We start from the raw sequence: 24638 nt of genomic DNA on the forward strand, positions 1-24638 counted from the left end.
GAGTGTTGATAATGACCCCAAACACAGATGCGCTACACTCAGTGCAATGACAGAGTCAGTCCCTAATGATGCAAAGGGAATCCGGAGCTTGTGTTCGCATTAAATGGAAATGCCTACCACACACAGGGCTGTTCTTATGCCCCATGGAGGGACACATACTCCTATTCCTATTATTTCTCACTCTCTCTGCTTTTCCTTTCAGCTGATGTGTTTTTTTTTCAGTCTCTTGCAGGTCATATATTTGGTCACTGGGCCCTTTTTCTAAGCTTTTCATTGTTATCTCTCTCTGGGTCATTCTCTTAGTTGCTGCACAGGAACTTTTTCAACAAGGCTCCACTTTGACCCAACATCTCTTCCAATTTTCCTCACCAACTCCTTTTCAGTCATCTTCCTCTACTTCAGTCTCAGTTGTGTTTGCAGTCCTCATATGTCAACTCCTCTCCTTTCCACTCCTGTCTCAGTGATGGAACTGGGAGTTCAGGCCAGTGAGTAAGACAGAGAGACAAAGGACCCCTTACACTCAGCAGATGGCTGGGGCTCTGCTTCATTTGCCTATGCCATACATCCTTATTGGCAAAACACAAAAGTCTAGCACTATGGGGTTCTCCACTTCCTCTTACCCCCATCATTTAAACCCTTCACCTTATGCTTTTAAAATATGATTGCATATTTAAGAACATAATAAAGACATCATCTTATACCATATTTGTGTTTTCCTCACGAGCCCAGAAGTTAAAAGTTGAGAAATGTGGATTTTCTTAGGAAAACTGTCTCAACACCTCCACCTCTCATTGCAAGAAAGTATAAAAACTCCCTCCTCCTCCTCTTCCCTGATCAGTGTCCATCATTATTCACTGTTCTGCTAATAAAACAGCCAGGCCTGTTTGGTTTTGACAGCAGAGGGACACACTTCAGTTCCAGGAAATTGCATCATCCATTCTTGGAGGTTATCAGCAGCTGGATGATAGATGTGGATTAGTCAAGGTTATGTTGTGGAACTTGTGGACTGATGATCTAATTAGAATTGAATTACAAGTATAGTAGGGCCAATATACTGTACCTCTGTTCATTCCACATGCAGTGAGAATTAGACAAGAAAGAAACCGAAAAGATTGTGGTAGCATATCAGGCTGGGACAAGGTCCAAATGTTCTAGTTCTGCAGGAGATTAAAGGGTCAATTCACCCAGTTTATTAAAAAAAAAGTATAATGTATTTTGATCCCTTACCTTTAGTGCTACAGTATGTAGTCATCTATAATTGTGACTAGCTCTGGTTTTATGCACCTCGCTTTGAGATATATATCTGTGGCATTTTCTGGCTCCTCTGTTCCCTCACGATTGTTATTTGAGTAGGGAGAAATGAAATCTATTGTGTTCTGTGGTTGGCCATTTAAAAGTAAAGTAGACAAGCTGGGAAAGAAGATGTTCTTATTGATCATTTTAATGATGTACTGGAAGCCCACAAACCAAAATTCTGTCTCCATTGCACTGAAGTGGTGGCAGTAATTTCTGAGTTATGTCAAAACCTGGATATATAAAACCAAAATGATCAATGAAGCTTGTATGAGAAGAAAATATGTTTGTTTTTTTTGTAATTTGGACAAATTGTCTCTTTAGTGCTAAAGATATGAAATTCAGTTCATCATTTGTGTGAATTTGTTGTCTCATAGGCTGTTTCCCAGAGTTACAAGCCTATGTAGTTAATGGCAGAAGCACAGATTATAGTTCCAGTTGATGGGTTGATTAAATCTGCTCAGCAAACAGTCAGCATGGTCAGACTGGTTTTTGCAATAAGCAAATCTTGTCAACCAAAAGTGCATTTCTTCCATACTTTGTCTTAATTCTGTCAGTTCACATTGGCGCTTGAAATACAAAGCTTAAAATCTCTGGACTTTGGGTCAAAGCTTGCACGGTGTTTGTTCTCTTTTGTGGAAGGCCTGCACTCAGATACACAAATCCACACACACAAACATGAAAGACATGTACACTACCAGTCAAAAGTCTGGACACACTTTCCTGGTGAATTGAATGGGAGAGTAGTAAATGGGAAACCTTTGACTAGTAGTGTACACACAATTTCCATCACATCAAGCTGAACTTTGCGTGTCCAATTTCATAACCTAATCATATTTGCAATAATTCCCACACACTTGAAGCAAATAGCATTTCAGTTCCACTTTAAGTGCTCCCTAACTATCCATGATTAAACATACGAGAAGAATTATGTCAGTGTAATTTATGTTATGACACCACGCCTAATCCTAAACCAACTTGGCTCCCTGTAACCAGGCAGGTCATATTAAACACAACCTCAAAACCCTCACAATATACAATTATCCAGCAATTAGATGACTACCATAATCCACATCGCGCTATGTCATTGTGTGCATGTAATTGCATGTTTTCGCTGACAGTAAACACAGCCTGTACTTTTTGGGCTCAGGGTGTGTGGTTCTGCAGAAACCAGAGGAAACGTCTCTTTTCAGACTGACAGCCAGGAAGAGCCAATGAAGCTCAATCTGGCAGACACATCCCTGTGACAAATTATTTATCTTGGCTTTATTGTCACTCCTCATGCCAAGGACCCTCTGCTACGGCTGCCTTCTGAAACACCCACTGGAGAAGACAACGCATGAATAATGAATTTTGAAACCAAAATAGGGGAGTGGCAGAGTGTGGGTCCATCTGTGTGTGTGTGTGAGTGTGTGTGTTAATGGGGCAGTGAGTAAAAAAAGGAGAAAGAGAGCGACTTGGTAATCCTTTCTTTGAGCACGTTGTGCTTTGTGCTCCATTTGTTTACTGAATTCCCACACTGGCTGGGGAGCTGCAGTTTTTCTCCCACACCAAAATTAGCATAGCCAGACTTGTAGTCAGAGCTGTGTGGCACTTCATATGCATTTGTGTGTGCACTTAAGTTAACCTGACTTTAGTGAACTCTCTAAAGTGATTGTGGCTTTATATAGTCTAATCAGGTCCGCTAAACTCTATTTTTGCCTGCATTTTGTAAGGAAAAGCCATCACACATCCATCATGATTTTACTGTGTGCTGATTGTGAACAACATATGTGTCAACAGGTTGAGTGTGCACACATGTTGCAGGGGGTGAACATCATCTCTTGTTAACCAATTGCATTTATTGCATAGTCTACAGAACTTCAGTAAGACATAATATCAAGAAGCTTAAACAAAATTGTTTTTTGTTTTTATTTTTTACATCTATTACATATTAAAGTGCATTATGAGGAGTCCTGACCTTTCAGTCCTCACTAAATAAATCAGCAGTAAAACACACTGTTCAATTAATGTTCTGCACTCAACAGTTATTAAGCCCTTATCTCACACTACTTCTTCGTGGTTCACTGTGCTTTGGAGAATACTTCAGAAAAAATGTTCACAAAATCTCTTCAGTAGTATCGTTGACAATGGAAATAAAGCTACCTTGTGACTCACACCATGCAATTAATGGATATTCCTTTGTACAGTGCTTCCTGGTATATTGTCTTCTGTATGTCTCTCATAGTCTGTCGACTCTCAGGTGTCCACCTCTCTGTGCTGCTAGGCTTAAATTAGTTGACTTTTAACTGGATGTGTTCCTTAGTCAATTCACAGTTATCCCCAAGGCATATTTTGCAGTTAACAATAACACTCTTATAGTCTTTAACCAAATCAAGAGCCAACAATGTTGGCAACACCCTTCAAGAGGAAGTTTAGAACCCACTACATCTAAGTACAAGGCTCATATTTATTTGGCAAATGATATGGATGGAAAGATAATTATTTGATGTTCTGGGAGTCACCTTCATAACGTATACCCTCTATCATAGTTTTATGATGTCTATGTGCACAATGCTTACAAATAGAAAAAGGATTGTCTGAAAGAGCAGAGATCTTATCTTAGTGCTGGGCCGGAGTTACTGTAGAGCTAGGCCAGCCTGCACAGTAGTATGCTTCTCAAAGAGAATGTTATCTGATTAGTCCAAGTTCGAATAGAGGCAGAAGCTGACAAACAAATGGATTTGCTGTGTCTAGAATGTTCTCTGGGGGTGCTGGATGGGCCGAGATATAGAGACGCTCCCTTTGTGTCAGAGTCGGTGCGAAGCATAATAAGAACCTTTGGGGAATGAACCAAACACAGAATGATAGGAACACAAAGGCACACATGCTCATGCACTCAGTCAATTTCACAATCTCTACGACTGTTTCTCCCTCTCTCTTTTCACCTTACCTATCTTTATCTCTTACTCCCCTACCTTTATATTGCTGGTCACTGTGGTCGGCCTATCACTGTGTGTTTTGGCCAGGTTGAGTTTCACCGCTCTCGCCAAGTTTATTGTGTCTGCCAAGTGTCATGTCAGACTACAACAAACAAGATGATCAGCAGCTTTTCTATATGGATATTACTGAGTCTGCCTGTGTACGTGTATGCTTGTGTGAGTGTGTGCACATGCATGCCCATATGGCTGTATGCGCTTTAAACCCATCACAGCATGAATGGGCCAGCAAATCCTATTCGCTCCCTCGCTTGTTTCCCCTCTCTATCTCATCTTTTCTGCTTCTTTAATTCCTGCTCTATCACTGTCCTCTTTCTCTCGTGTTCTGCTAGGAGAGCAGTTATAGAGGGAGTGTGACAAAAGAGGTATTAACCATATACTGAGCTTGCCTGACTCACACAGTCACTGTTATGCTTTTATGCCCCTAATGCCTTGTGAATAGGCTTGCTGCTCCCTGAGAAACGCCTCTATGGGCACTCAGAGTGAGGGGCCTTTTTACTGGCTCTCGTGACCCTGGTCCACGTTGTCTGTGCTGGCCCTTTCTCAGTGTGCACAGTTTTTCATTTTCATAAGCGCTTAATCTGGATTGCAATTTTCTCCATTGTGGAAGTGATTTGAGAGGGGGACCTCAGCCAAACAAAAGGGCTCGTCTTGGCTGAGGTCGGGGCCTCTTTAGTCCCATTACTCCCTTCCCATTCTTCTATAAAAAAAGCCCCAAGCAGGAGCAGCTAATTGTCGTATGGAGAAGACGATTGAAGGGGTGTTGAGAGGATGTCCTACTTAACACTTCCCCCAGTGGAATATGGATGTGAGGAAGATGACTGAATGACAAAATCATGCATGATAGACAGATATAAAGGACGAGCTTATCAAGAATAAAAAAAGAGATTTTTCCACATCTCGCAGTTTATCTATCATTTGATCCTGGTCAGTCAGATCTTGTGATGTTGGCTGATACTGAAGTTTGGTGAATTCAGTGATGTTGGCTGATACTGAAGTTTGGTTTGATTCCTCCAGGTTACAGTGCATAAGATTTTGGAGTTAGAATGTGTAACAAACTCATAATGAAGCTTTGAAGTGTAATGCTGTTGCCCTGGGCTGCTTAGCTCCAGGGTCAAATATGATTACACCCTTGATCTGGGTTAGTGCCTTTTGATCTGAAGGATTTCAGTGTAGAGGTGTGTGTGTGTGTGTGTGTTTGTAGGCATATCTGAATGTCAAATATTCGTGTCATAGCATCTGCATGTATAAATTGGTTTACATTTCTATGCCATGTGTTTTTAACTCACTGTAATGTAAACCCTTTTGATTTGGCTTTGATTTTGTGTGTGTGTGTGTGTGTGTGTGTGTTTCTGTGTGTACAGTATATATGACACATCCATGTGTGCTTACACGGCGTCTTCCTAGAAGTGGATTGTTATCTAATTAGTAGTATTGTTGAACCTGATATTGGTGCGTTGCTAACGTGTCTCTCAAGCTGTGAAGTCTATTCTTTCTTTCCCTCTCTGTCTCTGACTCTATCTCTCCCCCAGCTCACTGCTCTGGAACACCTTAATCCAGTGTGAAAGCAATTGGCTCTCTCAGATCTAATCAATATGGGGCCAGGGCAGCGAGCCAGGGGGAACATCTTTGGCCCCTGCTCAGCTACAATCAATTTAGAACCATCGATTCAGTGATTGAAATACAAAGAGCAGACGCGCTGGACCATACAGGTGCTTTAGTGATTGGGTGTGCCAACATGTTATATATCTCCCATGTGAGCATTTCTCTGTATTTATGTGTTTCTGTGTGTGTGTGTGCCTGGTATTACTTACATTGTGGGGACTAAAACCCATTTACAGTCGTGCATTGTGGGGACTGTGCTGTTCTCCTCCATGTAAATCAATTTAATGGCAACTTGGTTTGAGGTTAGACTAAAGGTTAGGTGTTAGGCAGGTAGTGGGTATGGTTATGGTTAGGATAAGCCTCCAGGAAATGAATGTAAGTCAATTTGAAGTCCCCATGAGGAATGAAAATGCATGTGTGTGTTCATGCACTGTATGTGTGACAGTTTGTGTGCAAATTTCTTCGTGTGTGTATATGGATAGTATGATTTATTTTCAAGCCATTTGTGGGAATAGCATTTAATCTTGCACCTTTGAGACACAGTCAAGAAAAAAAAGATCACATCTAATCCAGTATGTCCTGTCCAGGGAAGGAGTGTTTTCAGAGGTGGGTGTGATAAGTTAACCCAAGGGTTTCCTGCAGTACTTACAGTGTGTTAGAGTAAGTGTGTATATGTACACCCCATGGTTTGATGCATAAAATGGCACTGGACATATTGTTGGATGCGTAGACATGCAAAGTTTAAAAGAGCCCTTGCATAAATGTCTGGATACATTGTGAGTAAAAGCTACAACTTAGCTTGACAGAGCAAACAATTTTTTGCATTATACTGGGGGAAGTAAAATTGTTTTTGTCAAGGAAAATTAGCAAATTAAAAATAACAAGCTTTTAGGTGAGTCAAATGCTATGTAACGTTCCACAAATATGTATTTTTGACCAATTATTCTGGCTGATTATTTAAAGGTTGACCCAGGGCCTGGGAAAAATGATCCTGTGTCATGTCCCCCGCCCCCATGTCAATGGCCCTGACTACAAGAATGATGCACACACAAACATAAATTAAAGCACATTATCACCTTCAGTAGCACTGCATCAGAAAATGAAGCTTTCAGCATTTTCTGAACCTTCAGTGACAGCAGTGGCACCGTTTGAGAAAAAAACATCCTGCTCTCTTCCAGTCTAAACCTTCTTAACATGGCATTTCAGTTTCCCAGTTGGTCATCTTGTTGTGATGTCTTTCATAAAATCCACAGTGTCATGAGGCCTAATGAGAATGTGTCACACACAAGTTAGGTCAGCGACACAAACATGGTTTACTGAGCACTATATTTGTATTTACCGTACCTTTGTCATGATTAAATCTTGGAACAAAGGCATGTAAATATCAGAATAATATTCAAAATACAGAATTTGATAGTTAGACCTGAGCTCCTAAGAAATCTGTCAAATAAAAACTGTTTTTCATGCATTCTAGCAATCTTAGTTTTTTTTTAGTACTGCCTGCAAAGGATTATACAAAATTCATATAGAAAAAGACTGAAAAATGAATGAATATTTTACAGTGTTTTATTAACGTATGCAGAGTGGTTTTTTTTAGGGCTGTAATTATTACACACCATCTGTGTAAACCAGTGTTAAACAGTTCACTGTGAAACTGCTTTGATGCTTAGAAATCTCCGCCTTGTCCTGCAGACTGCCAGCTGCTCTGATGGCTGTTTTTGTTTAAGTCCAATTTTGTGGTCCTCCCCCAGCACTGGTCCGTAACTGTCCATTATTCACTCTTCATCCTAATGAATGACTTCCTGTCTCCATCAATCCGACGATGTGTGAAGATGTGCATGTAGTGTAAAGAGGTCCCACCCCCTACACTCACACCCACACATGCAATCACACCAAACGAGCGCATTTCATAGCTTAGAGCATATTGACCAAGGGTGGCTGATAAAGGTCAGTGCTGTCCTGAACTGGACAGGTGGGGGATTCAGTTACCATCACACACAGTTTCTGTTTATTAGTGCACATCTGGACATGCTATGCGACAGCTTTTTTGATAACGTTGTATGGAGGTCATGTACTGTAGATGTAACTATGACACAAATATAGATGTATTGTGGTCCTGGTACCTTTGTGGCTGCAGGTGCATTGCATGCCATTGAATGCGGTAAACCTCTTTTCATTCATGCTATGCAGTAAAGTACTTGATGAACACGTCTGTTTGTTTTTTGTGCAATAGGCAAAATATATTTCAATACACATCATTCATCTATTGAGTTTTTCTGGTCATGTCTGGGCCTGATGTCAACAGAATTGTTGTTTTTGTATGCGTAAAAGCACACCCATCCTGAGACATGAATGGAGCTGTCTCTGTTGGGCAGGACAGATGCGTAGTTTCTCTAAACAGCATTTATTATCCAGCCTCTTTATTCCCTTTTGCCTATTGTCAGCCTTAGAAATAATAGCTTGGCCGTCACTTAGTATGCAATGAGAAATGGCTGCTTTGCACAACACATATTGTGGGACTCTGCCACCAACAATTTGAGTGACAAGATGTACTCCTGAGTGCTTTCTCACTTTGTTTTGCTTTCGCTTCCCCACTTTGCCGTCTCTCTCTTTCTCACACTCTGTTTCCCTGCTCTGGTCACTTTTCCTCTCCCACGCTTCACACATAATTTGTGCTTTCTCATGTGACACTGAGCATTTTGCCATTACTTCCCATTAGGCATAATAGCAGCAAGGGTGAAGAACAGCAGATATGCTAGTGCAGCTAGAGGAACATCTCACTGTGGAGTGTGACTGTAGCTGCTTTTGTGATAGCTGATGTCATCCGCGTCCCAGGGTGCAGTGCAGCTCCTGATGACCTCACCATCATTGTGTTGCTGATGCCGCCCCACCCCTCTTCTGTTCTTCAGTATAAAGAACAGAAAGTGTACCTATGATTTTACGCTCCTTTCTTGTTATCCACCTCCACATCCACTCTACCGCTAACCTCTGGCCTCTGACTGCTTCTTTGTGTGACAGTGTCAGGATCAACATGACAGGGTGCAGATGTTTACACCACAGGTTATAAATTGGAGACGTATCACCACACTTCTGTGCAGTGGTGGTGTTGGGGATGGAAGGGCCTCCCATGGTTACACTCTGAGATCATTGGAGGGAAGAGTAGGAAGTGCTCAGCTGTGTGATTCTGCCATGGCTGCTTGGCTTTTGTCTTATTTTGGTGTAAGCACTGTATTATGTATGCTCAATTAGGAATCAAATTAGAAAATGGTAAACAGTGAGGGGACCTTTGTTTTCCAGTTGTTTTATCAGTCTCCTCTGCTATGTTCAGATGTGCATAATTAGTCACCCCGCCTTTTACAGGCCTCTACACTCATTAGCAGGGCCTCAACCCTGAGCCAAGGGGCTTGGTATTTTAGGACACATGGGTATTTGAAGCTATTGCTAGAACAATTCTCAAAGCATTTTAACATTGCTGTAAATTGACTTGTGAGGAAGTGATGAGATCAGGGCTTTTCAAATGGATCAGGATGGAGGTAAGGGTTATCATTGTATTAACACCATTTTTTTTTGCATCTTTTTTTGATCAAAATATTAATATCTGCGCATATAAAATTGTAAAATAGATTATTTAAATTTTCCTTACAATGCTATATTCCTGGTTCTTTAAACAGTTTTCAAATGCTTTATGACTGACACTATCATCTTGTCCTGTTGTACAGTGGTATACAGTTTGTGCGTATAAGTGGTAAATATGTAAAGCAGCTTTATTTCAAACAAGTGGATTATTGTATCAAATCTGGGTGGAGGAATGAATAATACAACCACCTCCCTATGATCCTGCAACTGTTTTAAGACATTTCCTTTGCAAATACTGTCATAATTAAATACATAGAGCATTGTGTTCATGTAACATTCATGGCCATTAATTGTGAAAAAGCAAGTGGCAATTTATGCTAATTTCATTTTTAAAAAAACACCAATCTTGTGTCTGTTCAGGAAACTATAGTGATGTTATGTCCTCCTGGCTGTCTTATCTTTAAGCACAGAAACGGTCTCTCTGCAGCGTAAGCACACGGGCTTCATACCAACTCTGTTGACTCACTGCATCTGTTTGGGTGATATTGTATTGTAAGAGCTATAGGTACCAGAGGGCAGATTGCTTCTTTACCATGCACCGACCAACAGACTGTTCACTTTTGGATTGTAGAATAGGATAAATATGGGTTTTACACATATACCTGCAAGATAAATGAATGATTTTATATTAGTTGATAAAAAAAATTTCAGTAGTCAGTATAAAAAAAAAGCTTTGGGGTAGATCTTGTTGACTCAGGGATCAGATCTGTTGAGATACATGTATGAACTCCAATACAAAAGTCTAATATAACACCTGAAGGTGGATTTTGTATTTTATATTTAATCAGTATTACAGTGTGAATGTCTAACAATTTAGCAGAAAGCTTGAGCTCCATAGATACAAATGTAAAAGCATCTTCAAACTACAAGTAACTAAATTTAATTACATAGTTTCCATTTACTAATAAGACATTATTTGCTTAGTAGCTGCTACTCATAGCTACTTAATTATACTATTCACCAGATGTTTTTTTTTCTATTAGTAGCATAATTCTTTTGATTACATCAGATAAAAAAACAACAAAGCCTAATAGATCAGAAATGGCAAAACAAAATTCTCATTTACATGAAGAGCATTTTTTCAGACCACTTACCTATGCTGTTTATTATTTTTCCTAATCAGTCGTAATCACTTACAGTGGTCTAAAGTACATATGCTATAGCATTACTGTAGATAAGGTAGATACATAATAATAATACACTTTTTCCTTGTGAATCTTTGTTCATGTTTGTCTTTTTTCAATTACACTCTGTAAATATAGATAGGTAAATAAATAAAATTGGCACCTGCACTTAATTTAATGCATTAGACAAACTTACAAAGGGTCATTGTGTTGCCAAAAGACTGGACCGGCTGATTGAAAGCTGTATACAGAAGGCAATGGTATATTTCTGAGTGAGCAAGTTTGTTTTTTTTTCTCGCTGTCCCTAATTTCTCCCCATCTTACTGATTTATTGTTATAATCTACATTTTAAGCTCTCCTCATGTCACAACTATGAGCAGGGAAAATGGTCTTTCGGCTGTAAATTTTATAGACACTTCTGTGCAAAACAACAGCAAATGAGCAGAAAGAGCAAGAGTGGGCATCTTTGGCTAACTGCTATAGATTAATTGATCTAACCATAAAGTTAATGAGTTAGATCCGTTTAAAAAGAGACAAGTGCTGAGACAGAGGAAGCTAATGGTCTCTCACTACTTGGAATGGTAACACAAAGAAAGCTATTTATCTTGGACTATATATTTTATTGACTGCCTGACAGAATACCAAGGTAATTGATAGGACATGTAGCTGCTGATTTTATGGCCTTATTCTCACCAACTTTCGTTGCACGTCATGATCTGCAGACAACTCAACACACGACACAACGATCTGGTTATAAAATCTAGATAGCTGAATGGACAGTTTTTGTAAGAGCGCTGACAAACAGGATTTGATTTGACAATAAAGTTCATGAGCATCTTTACACCAACACATTAATGTGTCTGGAGTGTAGGAGGCTTTTGTAAGTTTATCTGTGTAAACCTTGGCTCAAATTAATACTGTAATCATATTGCTATCAAACACTGACATTAAAATGGTCCTAGCTCACAGTTTTCACCCATTATAAACTAACTCTCCATCTTTGTCTTTCTTCTCTCTGTTAGCTGGCAGTGGTCTATGATCCTGCTCAGTCCACAGTTAGGCTCTGATTACAGTGTAGATTGTAGTGCAAGCACACGTTACTGCCTGCTGAGCGGCGATATGTTTGGGACTGAGGTTTTCTCTGCTACCCTGCCGGCCAGGGATGGATTGGCACAGTAGTTTCCTGGAATACCAATGCCTCCTCTATCTATTTCCCTTGCTCCTCTATCTCGTTCCCTTGCTCCTCTATAATGACTCCTCTATCTGAAAGATATGCCCGGTGCCTTGGCACATAGCTGCATCTTCCTAGAAATAAAATTGACCTGAGCAGCTGTGCCCAGCGCACCAGAGAGTGGCCAACTGCTAATGCAACACTTGGTTATGACATGTGTGGAGCTAAGAGATTTTATAGCTATATAGTACACGCACGCACACACATACAGTACATACATACATAATGCACATGCAGACACACAACTCATGCATGCACTTTCAATAAGCCAGATTTCCCTGTCTGCTGGTCCGTCATTGGCCGGCTGTTCAAAGGCAAAGTGTGGGCCAAAAAATACTGGCTGTGAGGTTACCATGGTAACAGCCTGCCCAGGGGCGTGGGCTGTCTGCTAAATTGTTCACTGGCTTGTTAAGGATCACACACGCACACACACACACCCACACACACATGCGCACACACACCTTAATGTTAACAGTTCCTGTATTCGTTGTCTGGCAGACACCTGCTCTGCTCATTAGCATTAGCTGTCAGACTGTTGGATTTCACATCTGTATGTGAAACAAACAGATTATTTTGGAAGAATCACACTCAGGCTTATTTATTGTCTTTAACTAGAAACTGTCTCATATTTGAGTTGTTTTACTGCTACACTGCCCTCTATTGAATCAATTCAGAGATAGTTTTCACTCTATTGTGTTTACATGCATGCAGGAGTAAAACTGTTATTTACTCAGTATTAAGCCTTGACTACATGTCAAAATACTGATTTGTCTGTTTTTTCTTGTTTTTCTCCTCTTAATGTGTTCTTCTGATACAAGACTACACAGTAATACAGCACTGTGTGGATTTCCTAAACCAACCTAATTGGAGGATAACTTTCTCCAGAGGATTTAAGTATTGTTCACTGGGGTTTCTGCAGTGTCAGACAATGCTGTATTAGCTAGTTGAGGGGACAGGTATGTCAAGATGAACAGTGTTTTGGTAAGGCAGAGAAGAGGAATTGTGTGTATGAATTATGTGTATGGGTGACTTTTGTGTGCACACTGGTAGCGGTGGGTGTGGGGTGTGTGTTTTAGCTGTGAAGAGAGGCTCTGACAGGACCAGAATGGACAGATGATTAATGATCAAGGGGAGTGTTTGGTGGGAAGAACTCTTCAGCACTGCAGACCTTAACAAAAGCAGATGAGGTATGCTCCAAGTGCTGCAGTCTTTCAACTATCCATTTATTCCTGAGAAAACCTCTCCGGCTCTCTGTTATTCCTCCCAACATTTTCTCTTTTTGTGAGATTAGAAGGTGATGACAGAGGGCTAGTGGAGACTTACACTGACCAGACTTGTTAAGTCATGTCACCACTATGAGCCCTGGATTCCTTCAAGTAAAAAGGAAATGACCACACCTGTGAGAAGTTACATACACTGGAGTCTCAGATCATGGACTGAAATATTTTTAGTTCCTGTTGACCCGTGTTAGCAGTTTATGCAAAATTGTTCTTGAATCATTTTCTATGAATGAATAAATTATAACCTTAGTTTACCTCAAATTTTAATATCCTGAGGTCATTTCATGATGATTCTGACAACCCTTTGTTTCAAGCCATAGAGCAGTCTCAAATAATTGTAATGTGTTTTTTTAGTGACCTTGTAAAAAAAAAAAAAAATGGAACAACTGGGTCGGAAAAGGAGTTCATTATGCGAATTATAGCTAGAAAATGAACAATGACAGAAGCGCAAGCCTGAATAGCAATAGGCTGCAGCACTGATTGCATTTTTATTTTAAGATGCTGGCTGTCCTGTCATGTTTTATGTCTCCTTTGTTAAACAAATGTTCTTTTCACCACTCAACCGATATTTTCATATTTATCACGTAAACTGATCTCGGTGTGTAGGCAACCTTCTGTGGTATCAGTGGGAGAGAGCGGCCGTTCTGAGTGACTGAGCAGCAAAACGGTGACGTAGGGGTCAACTGGGGTCTTGACCTGATCATAAGCCTGTCTGTATGTGTGTTTGTGAGTAACTGGGTGTATGCACGACTCCAGAGCCTTTAAAGACTGTGATCCATCCCATTTGATGGATGAGGGCTGGGGTTAAGGGTGTATTGAAGGACCGAGAATTGTACTTAAGGGTCAGCTTGTGCCCTTCTGCTGGTCATGTATACTCCCGACACAATGTTTTGTCTATGACCTCATGCAGAGCTTCCATTTCAAATTGTCTCAAGTTACTGACGTGAGAATCAAGTAAGTCAAGTTGATTCCCTACTATAAGTCAAGCAAGTCACAAATCAAGTCATAGCTATTAAATCTTAGCTATCAAATTAAGAAGACATGCTTTTCACGGCTATAAAAACTCTTCTTTACATTAACGTTACATTAGCTTTCTAACTAAAGTTTGATCAGCCAATAATTTAGCTAATGTACACATTCATGTACTTACATTTCTTTGTGAGATTTTGAGTCACATTTCTCAAACCTAAGTCAAGTCTCAACTCATGAATACCCCAGGTCAAAGTCGAGTTGAGTGTTTTACCATTGTTACCTATCTATCTATCTATCTATCTGTCTATCTATCTATCTATCTATCTGTCTGTCTGTCTGTCTGTCTAGTAGATATGCTACATGGATTTTTATTAGCCATATTATAAAAGAAAATGTCTTAATATTAGTCACTCAGCTTTAATGTGCTAAACTTTAATGGTAACAGTCGATGTTGGTGTGCTGGAGAAAATTTTAATAACTTCTGTTACAAAATGGAACTCTTTCCTTCAAATCTCAGATTTATCAAATGATCAGTACCTTTCCACATCAACACGCATTTGCATTCATTCCCCACAACTTGCTGCCAAGCCATTTCTAGTGGTTTAAACCATCATGCATACTTCAGAGTGGGGAAGAGTCGGAGGACAACCTAGTATACTGTAACTTTGATTGGGTTTGAGTGGAAAGACATTTCTAAACCCATCATACTCATAATCCTTGCCTCTGGCTTGCAGCAGTTCCTAACTGTACATTTCCATTTGGTGATGCTTGCATGACAAGTGAATGTAATTTTTATTCCATTGCCTCCATAAATCCCATGGCTCCAACTACCTCAGACTCTTATGGGCTACTGCATACTGTATACATTTTGCAACTGCTCAGTCTAAACATATGAGCTGGGGAGCTTCCATGTGTGATGCATTTCCTGCAGTGTGCACTGTATTATACACTATATAAGCACACTGCTTTGTCTGTCACGTGCACACAAATTCCCAGCTCTGCAAATGAGCCATTTTTGGAGCTTGCTCACATATACTAGCTCATATTGCTAATGTACTCGTGTACCACTTCACTGTTATGAGGAAAGTGTGGTATACAAAGTTGGACTGCATGTTTGTTTATGAACTACATTAAGATTGAGATTGTTGTCATTATCAGTAGTATAAAGAAGAAGAGTACCTGCTGGGAAAATAAGTGACAGTGAAGAGATGGCCACTTCATCTCTCCTGGTCAGGCTTGCTGTGACACAAGGTTACCAAGCGTAGACCGTGATGAGTAGCGGGCAGTGATCCGCAGCTGCCATATTCTCCTCAAGTCACTGCAAAGTGAGCCAGAGGCAGAAGAAGAGAAGGGGTGAAAGACAGCCAAACATAACAAGGATTCAAACTTGTCAATCAAAGCAAGACAACAACAGGAGGAAAGGTGGGAGAACAGAGAGAGTAATTCATTGTGGGGTAGATTTAAAAAAGATGTGAGGGCAGAGAAGGAGAGGAGGAGAATAATGCAGAAAAAAATCCTAGGGAGCCCACTTGAAAGGAAGGAATGTTTTGTTTCTGCATGAAGTCAGTTCAGTTGTGGGTTATTCTCCCACTGGGGAAACTAATTGCTTGTTGATCTAATGTTCTATCCCCTCCTGTCCCTGAAAACCACCACATTTGATGAGTGATGAGTCTGTTTTTTTTTTTTTTCGTCTGCAGGAACGGAACTCCTGGCCTCCCCCCATTTAAAATTCCCCAAGGGAAACTAATTGCTTGTTGATCTAATGTTCTATCCCCTCCTGTCCCTGAAAACCACCACATTTGATGAGTGATGAGTCTGTTTTTTTTTTTTTTCGTCTGCAGGACAGGAACTCCTGGCCTCCTCCAATCTAAATATCCACAAATCAGAAGAAAAGACTTTAGGCTCAGTTCCAAATTCAATGAGGCATTAATGCTACTCAGCCCACCGCTGCCTGCCCTTAGAATGAGACCTCTGAGGGTTTCCTAACATTGTTCACTTCACTTTCTCATTCTCTCTTTGCCCATGTCTGTTTCCTTTTCCCTCTTGCTCTGTGAGGCACATCAGTAGGTGCATAATTAATGAATTTAATGCTAGGATTCATGCACATATTATGTGTGAATTAGAGAAAGAGTCTCAGCTCCAAGGTAGGAATTATTATATAGATGGATGCTCATCCTGTGGTGGGTGTTGTGTTTTTCTGTGTGTGTTTGTTTTTGCCTGGCTGTCACTTATCTTCCCTCCTGTAATGTTGATCGCAGCATCTTTAGTTTTTCAAGGAGAAGCATCATTATCTCGACTTCTGTAAAACATGTTATATGGTAGTGAAGTGGAAGAAAATGTGGGTGTGCCATCTTGTTTAATGGGGTCACCAGTGGTTAGATGTGTCGCTTTGTACATCAGTTCAGTAACTGTATTCTGGACATGAGGATAATATTGATGCCAATATGGGAGTGCTTATTTGAGTGTGCGTGTGAGTAAAAGAATGTTTATATATGCATTCTACTGCTCACCAGTTTGCCTTGAGTCAGTTTCGCAGCACATCTATCTCAGATGGCTGATTCAGCACAGCCTCCCCTGCTTTTCTCTTGACTTTTGTCCATTTATGAGCATCCAGGCTACTGTCTGTCTGTAAACATACAGCCCAAGGGCAGATCCCGATTCACATATTCTGCTCCCAATCCATCAAACACACAGTGAACAACCTATTGTGATCCCTTTTCATAAGAGTTGGGGCAATAGATTTTAGGCTTGCTTTTGTGTGTGAAAGAGAGCAAAAGATGGCCATGTACAGTGCGTGCGAGTGGTTCTCTGCTCACCCTTATGTATGAATTTTATAGAGCAAAGTTGATGACACAAGTTCTCCTACCAACCTGCTGAAAATGAATTTTTGATCTGTTTTATCGTCTCGTAATCTCTTGATATCTGTAGAAGTTATTGCTTTATAAAATGTCTCTGCAGCTGCTTTATGCTTCCCCATATGGTCAGGGAGGATTTTTAAGAGTCTCACTATTGTTGTATTAGGAGGAGCTTGATCTTTTACACACATGAAATCTGTGCATGTATATTACAAATCAGAGGAGGTCAAACACTGTGCAGTATGTTTTGCCATCATTGTGCATTGCAGCTGTGATCTGCCTCACAGCTCTGAGGGCAGCCTTATAATGTTTGTGGTTGCTGTGGGGAGGTGACAGTGGTGCTGTGGGGAGGTGACAGTGGTGCAGTGGGTAGAGCAGTCGTCTCCCAACCAGAAGGTTGAAGGTTCGGATCTCGGTGCCTCCAGTCCAAGTGTTCTTGGGCAAGACACTGAACCCCCCCGATGGTTAGAGCCATCAGTTGAGTTGGTACCGTAGATGGCTGCCATCGGTTCTGTACCGGAAACAAATTCCTTGTGTGTAACATACTTGGCCAATAAAGGTGATTATCCTTTTCCTGTGGTCCGGTCATGTACACCATGTGTGTTCTTATGTGACCACGTGCAGACACTGTTGTGTGACCAGACATAAGGTCGGCCAGTTAGCCTCTGGTGTATATGTCAGCCACACCACAGAATATGGGAGAGCAGCCACTGTTGCAGACAGCAGCTTGAATTCTTTCTCCCTGTGTGTGTGTGCGCATGTGCATGCATGCATGCATGCATGATGTCTCCTCTTTCACCTTCACCTGCTTGCTGTAGCTGTCCTATGCTCTGTCCTTCACTAACAACCCATCTGAGAGCCAGACTGAATGGTATGAATGGAGGAGTCATAAAACAAGATCCTGCCCTTTTTACAGCATGGCTGTTGCTTTCACAACCAGTCTCTCAGTGCATTTTTAATGAAGCATAAAATTTTTAATTACATCTTAAAAGCCTGTTGATACAAAGCTCTAAAGGTTTTTCTCACATAGCCACAGCTCCAGGACATGCAATGACTCAGTACTTATTTAACCGATCCCTTTTGCTTCTAATATCTGGAAACACTTAACCACTGGCTCATCATTTTGTTTTTCCGATAGTCTGTCATTGTCCACAGACTTTGTATGAGACATTTTGTTTTTGATCTCGGCTGTGCGTACTTTGTTTTACCACACCCATTCTCCTTTTTACAGCTACTCAGATGCTGCTGTCACAGTTTAGTCCATGAGAAAAGGAAAATAACTAGTATGAATGGATGCTGTCTTTACTTTTACTCAGGCAAATAAATGTAGCTGGAGAAACAATAAGATGTTTGTCCTGTTAAATGTATAACCCCCCTCCCCCCCTAGTTTTCTTCCCCATAAGTAAACTTACTAAAATAGTAGACATTTATCATGGTTATTATAGTCAGTAAATCCTTCCACACACTGCAGAAACCCTCCACTGTGTATTCCTTTTGGGATATGAGGATAAATTGATTAAATTTTTGTCTATATTTAGGCGCAGTGACATCAGCCACAATATTCTTTGTCCTCCACCTGGACTTTTAGAATTTAGGACTCTGACACACCATGCCAGCCTTCACAAAGTCCCAGCAGTGAGGGAATAATGTTTTGCCTTCTTTGCTTTGCTTGATGTTGTCTCATGTATAGCCGACCACTGGCAGGCATGTACACCAATCAACCATAACATTATGAACACTGACAGGTGAAATGAATAATATTGGTTATCTCATTACAATGGCACCTTGTCAGCATTTGGGGTATATCAGGCAGCAAGTAAACATTTAGTCCTTGAAGTTGATTTGTTGGAAGTAGGTAAAACGGGCAAATTTAAGGATCTGATCTTTGACAAGGGCCAAACTGTGATGGCAACTGGGTCAGAGCTTTTCCCAGACTGCAGGTCTTGCTGGGTGTTCCCAGTCTGCAGTGGTTAGTACCTACCAACAGTGGCAACAGGGTCATGGACACCCAAGGCTCACTGATGATGAGGTCGACCTACTGTAGATTAAATTTTTACATTTCATTCATCCTTTTCAAAAGATTACATTTTGTTTGAGTCTTTGTTAAAATGGTTGAAAATGAGAAACACTGCACATTGGTCTCTATGGAGAAACATTCAGCAGCTATAGTGGTGATATCACACCTAGAGTGGGGAGGCTGTTGAATTTGTCAAAAAATTCTTTCTAACTCATCCTCACGACCACAGTTTTGACTCCTTTTACATAAGTTTTTCACTAAATGGTTGACACATTCATGCTCTTCCTGACAGTAGAACTATGGAAGCAAACAAATTCACAGTAGATGCACAGTGACCTGCAGAGTGACACAGATACCAACCAACTGCCACATTGACTCCTGTGTATTAAGCTGGTGGTCATAATGTTATGGCTGATCAGTGTATGTTCTTTGTCTCTGAGAGAAGTGACAGAGTCAGCAGGCTGTGTTCCTAATCTAAAAGAGAAAACAACATGGAAAACAAACCAAACTAGCCAAGCATTTCCATGCTATCAGTAATATAAACAAAACACAGACACCCGGAACTAGAACCTAGTCAGGTCGAACTTTGTTTTCTCTCTCTGTGTTCATTTCTGCTCACCATTTTTGCAAATACCTTAGAACCACATTCCTGACTCATATACTGTATGTGTGTTTTTAGTTCACTTGCTGACATTGTTTTGTTCTTCTCTCAGCATGCCCGCCAGGTACGTTCAAGTCGACCCAGGGTCCAGGTCTGTGTCTGCAGTGTCCTCCTAACAGCCGCTCCACAGCCGAGGCCGCCACCATCTGTGTGTGTCGCAATGGCTACTACCGTGGGGATGCTGATCAGCCAGATGAACCCTGCACTAGTGAGTATATCATGCATTTACATGCATAGCATTAATACCGTCGCACACTGACACTAGCAGTCAAACGTTTGGACACACTTTCCCAGTGAATTGAATGAGAAAGTGTGTCCAGTATAGAGAGTGATTTTGTTTTTCTTTCACTCCTTCTGTGTCTCTTTTTCATTGTCACCAAACCACCATATGTAGTAGCATTTAAATGAGGATGTCTAGATCCTTAGTTGTCTTCTTAGTGTGGTCATAATAATGACATTGCATGATTTCCTTCATCAACGTCTCCATCACTGTGCCAGTGAACTTCCTTTTCTGTTACTCCTCAGTTATTTTCCTTTCTCTGACATTCTTTCTTACTGCTATTCTTCCTTTCTGTCTGCTGTCATCCCCAGAAGTCCTAATTACTCAGGCAGATGCTGCGAAGCTTCGACACTGTCCTGCCATTAGCCACTGGAGATCCAATAAGGCCTCTCGTAGTATCATCGTTATCTTAATATGATGTAAAAGCAATATGCTAAACCTCGCTGCTGACACACAGTTACACAGAAGGAGAGCACTGTTAGACCCCCAAAAAGTCGGTTTGACTCTTCTTTCGCTTCCACCAGGGAGTGTCTTAATGGTTTATTCTCCTTATAGCAGAAGACCTGGAAGTATTATTAGTGTGGTTTTATATTCATTTAGTCCTGATTTATTCACAGAGGCCTGGCTAATTGGCCTCAGGAATGGGCTCAGGAACCCGCTCCTTTCCTAAGCAGTTAGCAGCTGCGTAGTGTAGCCTTCCCAGCTAAACATGTATTGAATGTGCCTCTTTTGCCATGTATCCCTTTTATAACTTTGAATTAAATGCCTTAAAGCTGCAGGGGAACCCAAATGCAGCATGGTTGTCTGCGTTTGAACACTTCCCAAGAGTAACCATCCACATTTTTAGGCTTTGGATGTTCTCAGCGGATGACACCCGACTTTCACCTTGAGTTTTCACCACCCTCCCATGGTATACTACAACTCCCTGGTGAGTTTGTGAATGCTCCATCAAGTATAGCATTTGCCTCTACCTTAAGGCCTTAAATTTTCCCTAAGCAATCTCCACAACAACTCCCCTGTGGAGCTTCCTGAACAGATTCCTCCAATGTGTGCTACGTCTCCAAATGCAGCCTTTTACTTTTTTTCTGCTTTCAGTTATGTCACTTCCCTTCTAGTCATCTCTCCTGTGTTCCGTTCTTTTTCCTCATCTGCTTCACACTGTTTTCCACTCATGCTAAGTATAGCTTCAGTCCTCTTTAAAACCTAACATTTAGGCTAAGATTGGTTTTTAATGATAACACATTCCAGGTGTTACATAACTGTTCAAAAGTTAAAAAAAAAAAAAAAATTAAAAATGCCCACTATCACAATTACAATTACACAATTACAACTGCATACACTAATGAATATACAATATTTATTACAAGAGACAGCATCCCAATTTAAAAAAACATCCCTCGTGTATTCAAAATGTGCTGCTCCTTTTAACAATTATGTTTAATTTCTGTTCATGCTAACGGAATTCCTATGCAACAGCACATTCAAAGCCTTCTCTGAAAGATGAACCATAGCACCTGAGCTTGATGCTTGGCCCTAGATCTCAGCGGGGGGAGAGGGGGTAGTGAGATCATCCTACTAAGAATCTCTTTAATACTGTATGTACTGATAAGCACTGCTAGAGTAGCTTAAATCTGACCAATGTGTAACAGCAGAAGCTGCAGTGTCAGAGGCACACGGTCCCTGTTTGCTCCACATCAGTCTGATTAGCTTGCTGATGGATTGTCCAGCCCCTGGATCTGTCAGTGGGGGGCTTCATGCCAAAGATGCATTTCAAACTACCCCTCTTATCCCGATCTTCTGTCTTGTGCTGACTCAAGCCCATACCTTAGGGGAGGAACGCCAAACGTTCCATCTCAGAGCGTGAAGCCCGCTCCTCTCAGCTTGGCTACCCTGCATAGTGTGCTTTGGGACTGTGGTTTTCAATGCACTGCATCCTCTCCTAGTCTCCTACTCCTGGTCCCAGTCTGACGTATCTCTACCTCCCCTTGGGTGTACATGTGTGAAAAAGAATTAATGCATGTGTGTGAGAATGATGCAGTGGCGGGTGGTCAGCCCAGCGCCAGCATGCTGGGCCAGTGGGTTATTCTCAATGTATGAGTCAGAGTAGGAGAATGACAAGCTGAGTGGTAACTGAGGGGAGTCAGGTGGTGAAACCAGTGCTGATTGGTGCCTAGGGGAGAAGGGATGCAGTGATGGAGCATCCTGGTGTGAGGAACAGTGGAGAAGGGAAGGGAGTGATGGGAAAGAAAGACTAATGACAGAGATACAAAAAAAAATCCCATCAACACAGTGGGAGGGATGAGTCCATCTAAGATTTGAATCCATATATTTGAAGGTTTAGTTTGACTTTAGAAGGAATGAGGACTTGCAAAAAGAGCTGTCTAGGGAAGTACTACCCATAGCCCACAAAATGATTATGTATGAGAGAGAGTCCAAGTGAGGCATAGTGTCATTTAGTAGGAAACGTGCTGTATATGCACATGTTTACAGTGTGGAAACCACCACTGCCAGCCACTAACCAATGAGTTTCATGAGGCAAATCTTTGGAATGTAATTGAATCAACAAAAATATATGAAAAGAGAAGGAAAATAGGATGGTTTTGATGGCTTACACTATTCTTGATCCATGGCCACATTTGAATCTGAATCTTGTGACTGTTCCTCATTATTCATATCTGTTGGCTAGTCCCTGAAACCCTCGAGTCATATCAGACATCGTCTATGCCTCGTGCCGCAAACAAAACCCGTTAAAATTTCTGAATGAAAGGATGAGGTTATCTGTTTTTCCATTCTCCTCATCATGCCATTTAGTTTAATTCATATTCACTGCCTCTCCTTTTTTCCATGTTGTGTTTTCAAAGAAAAAGATGAGTGAGCTGTCAAGGTGCACAAATAATCTATCCTCCCCCCATTTCAACCTCGTTGTCGGGTATGGGTGCTCCCAGGAGCACAGCAGTCAACTGGCCGATTACCCCTGCCCTACTCTAATCTTTGTATTGGATGGGAAGAAGTTATGCTCCAGACTAGTGGTACATGCTTGCACACATGTTCAACAATGAGACGTTGTGTTTCTCTTTTACATCTGGAGCTTTACGGATCCAGAGTCAAGATAGTTCATTTGGAGTTACTGTATAAACAAATGTGGGTGTCTATGTTATCCTTATCTCAGTTCAGGAAATGCTTCTGCATCTTCACATTGTATCAGGCAAATTATTGGGGACGCACCCCCATCTCCCAAACTGTGCTGCATGCTCACATACACACAAACGCACAGTCTATCTGTGACTCCCTCAGCCTCAGACAGTATTAGTGCTTATAACATGTATTGTTTCATGTCTCACCAGCCCACCCAGCCCTTCTCTCTTTCTCCCAGCTCCTCTGGTTGTGATCAGTATCTCCACAGAGGGGCCTTCTGTTGGTCCCGGAAGGCCTGTCTTACATAATAAAAACAAACAGTTTGAAAGAAGAGAAGCACCGGCCACTAAACAATGTGCAGAAGTGTTTATTTTGGGCTCTGGGGCACTTTTTATATTTGCAGCCAAGGGAGAAATTTGGGTTGTGGTTTTACAGCCCCTGTGGCACCTCAAAGCCCTCTCAGTATCAGGGCAGATGTGTGTATTTCAGTTTGTGAGTCCACCTGTCGCAGTAGCCAGCAGTCAGACTGTCCCTTTCAGTGCCTCATCATCATAGATGTTTGTGCATAGAAGGCACATTGGAGATAATGCACATTGTGATATTGCCATTGTTACTTGTCCAGATGATTTAAAGACAGAATACCACACTATAATTATGCATACAATTGGTTGCAATTTATTGTGGGGACATATGCTTTATGGAGCAAACATTAGTGCACACACTGCTACTGTACACAGCATATGCTGGCCTTAAATTGATCTTTGTTCATTTGCTTGGTATTTTCATGCTCCATGCAGCTTGTAAGTTAGGATGTGTGGTGCAGCAAAAACAGTTTTACATCCCAAACTCTCTCCAGATTGTCATTTAAATAGAATTATTATGGGGAATTGTCAGTTTATGCAGCCATTTAGCTTACACAGCCTAATTGGAAGCAGTGACATTGTTGCATGCAACCACGAGCACATCTAACTGAGTACAACCTTATTAATAAAGTAAGTACAAAATAATAAATGCGACCAATAAAATAACATTTTATTTTCACTTTAAATGATAATGATAATATTGGCCAACAATACTGATTTTCATACTTGGAGGATGTGAACTAGCCTTTCCATTTGTTTTCCCTCATCTTGCCATGTGCCACTGAGATTGCCACAGCTGTTTAAAAGGTATGAGACAAATAATATGGCCACGGATATATGATTCATCATTGCACACTCCAGTTCCCCTTCATCAAACCCTTTTGCACACAAAGCAAATGCCCAGACTGAACAAAAATAACATGTGCCTTGGCACTTTGCAGTCTTTATTATGATTGCACTGTTAAAATAGTGTCCTTACTCAAAACAGGTACATGGCCTGCTTGGAGATTATGTTTTGCTCTCACAGACAATGTGAAAGCAACATGTATGTACACCCAACCAAATCTGACTGGCATACAGTAGCTAAATGAACACCAGCTGGGAGCTTGTAAACTTAAGTACCATTCTCAGCAAATTAAATGTCAAATTAAAACAGCCAAAGGCTGCCGTAATAGTCTGCAGATCACTGGTTAAGTGGCGTTCACATTT

At 41.0% G+C, this 24638-nt stretch overlaps 1 protein-coding gene across 2 annotated transcripts in view; it reads left to right on the plus strand.

Moving 5' to 3' along the window:
* ephb1 (EPH receptor B1) overlaps nt 1-24638 on the plus strand; it is a 151331-nt gene that overhangs the window by 72863 nt on the left and 53830 nt on the right. For both annotated transcript variants that reach the window (XM_020595730.1, XM_020595731.1), the window contains exon 4: nt 19705-19860. In XM_020595730.1, coding sequence (XP_020451386.1) covers nt 19705-19860 — 156 coding nt within the window. The remainder of the gene's footprint in view (nt 1-19704; nt 19861-24638) is intronic.

Source organism: Monopterus albus, unplaced genomic scaffold, assembly GCF_001952655.1.
Source record: "Monopterus albus unplaced genomic scaffold, M_albus_1.0 scaffold28.1, whole genome shotgun sequence".
Classification (NCBI taxonomy): domain Eukaryota; kingdom Metazoa; phylum Chordata; class Actinopteri; order Synbranchiformes; family Synbranchidae; genus Monopterus; species Monopterus albus.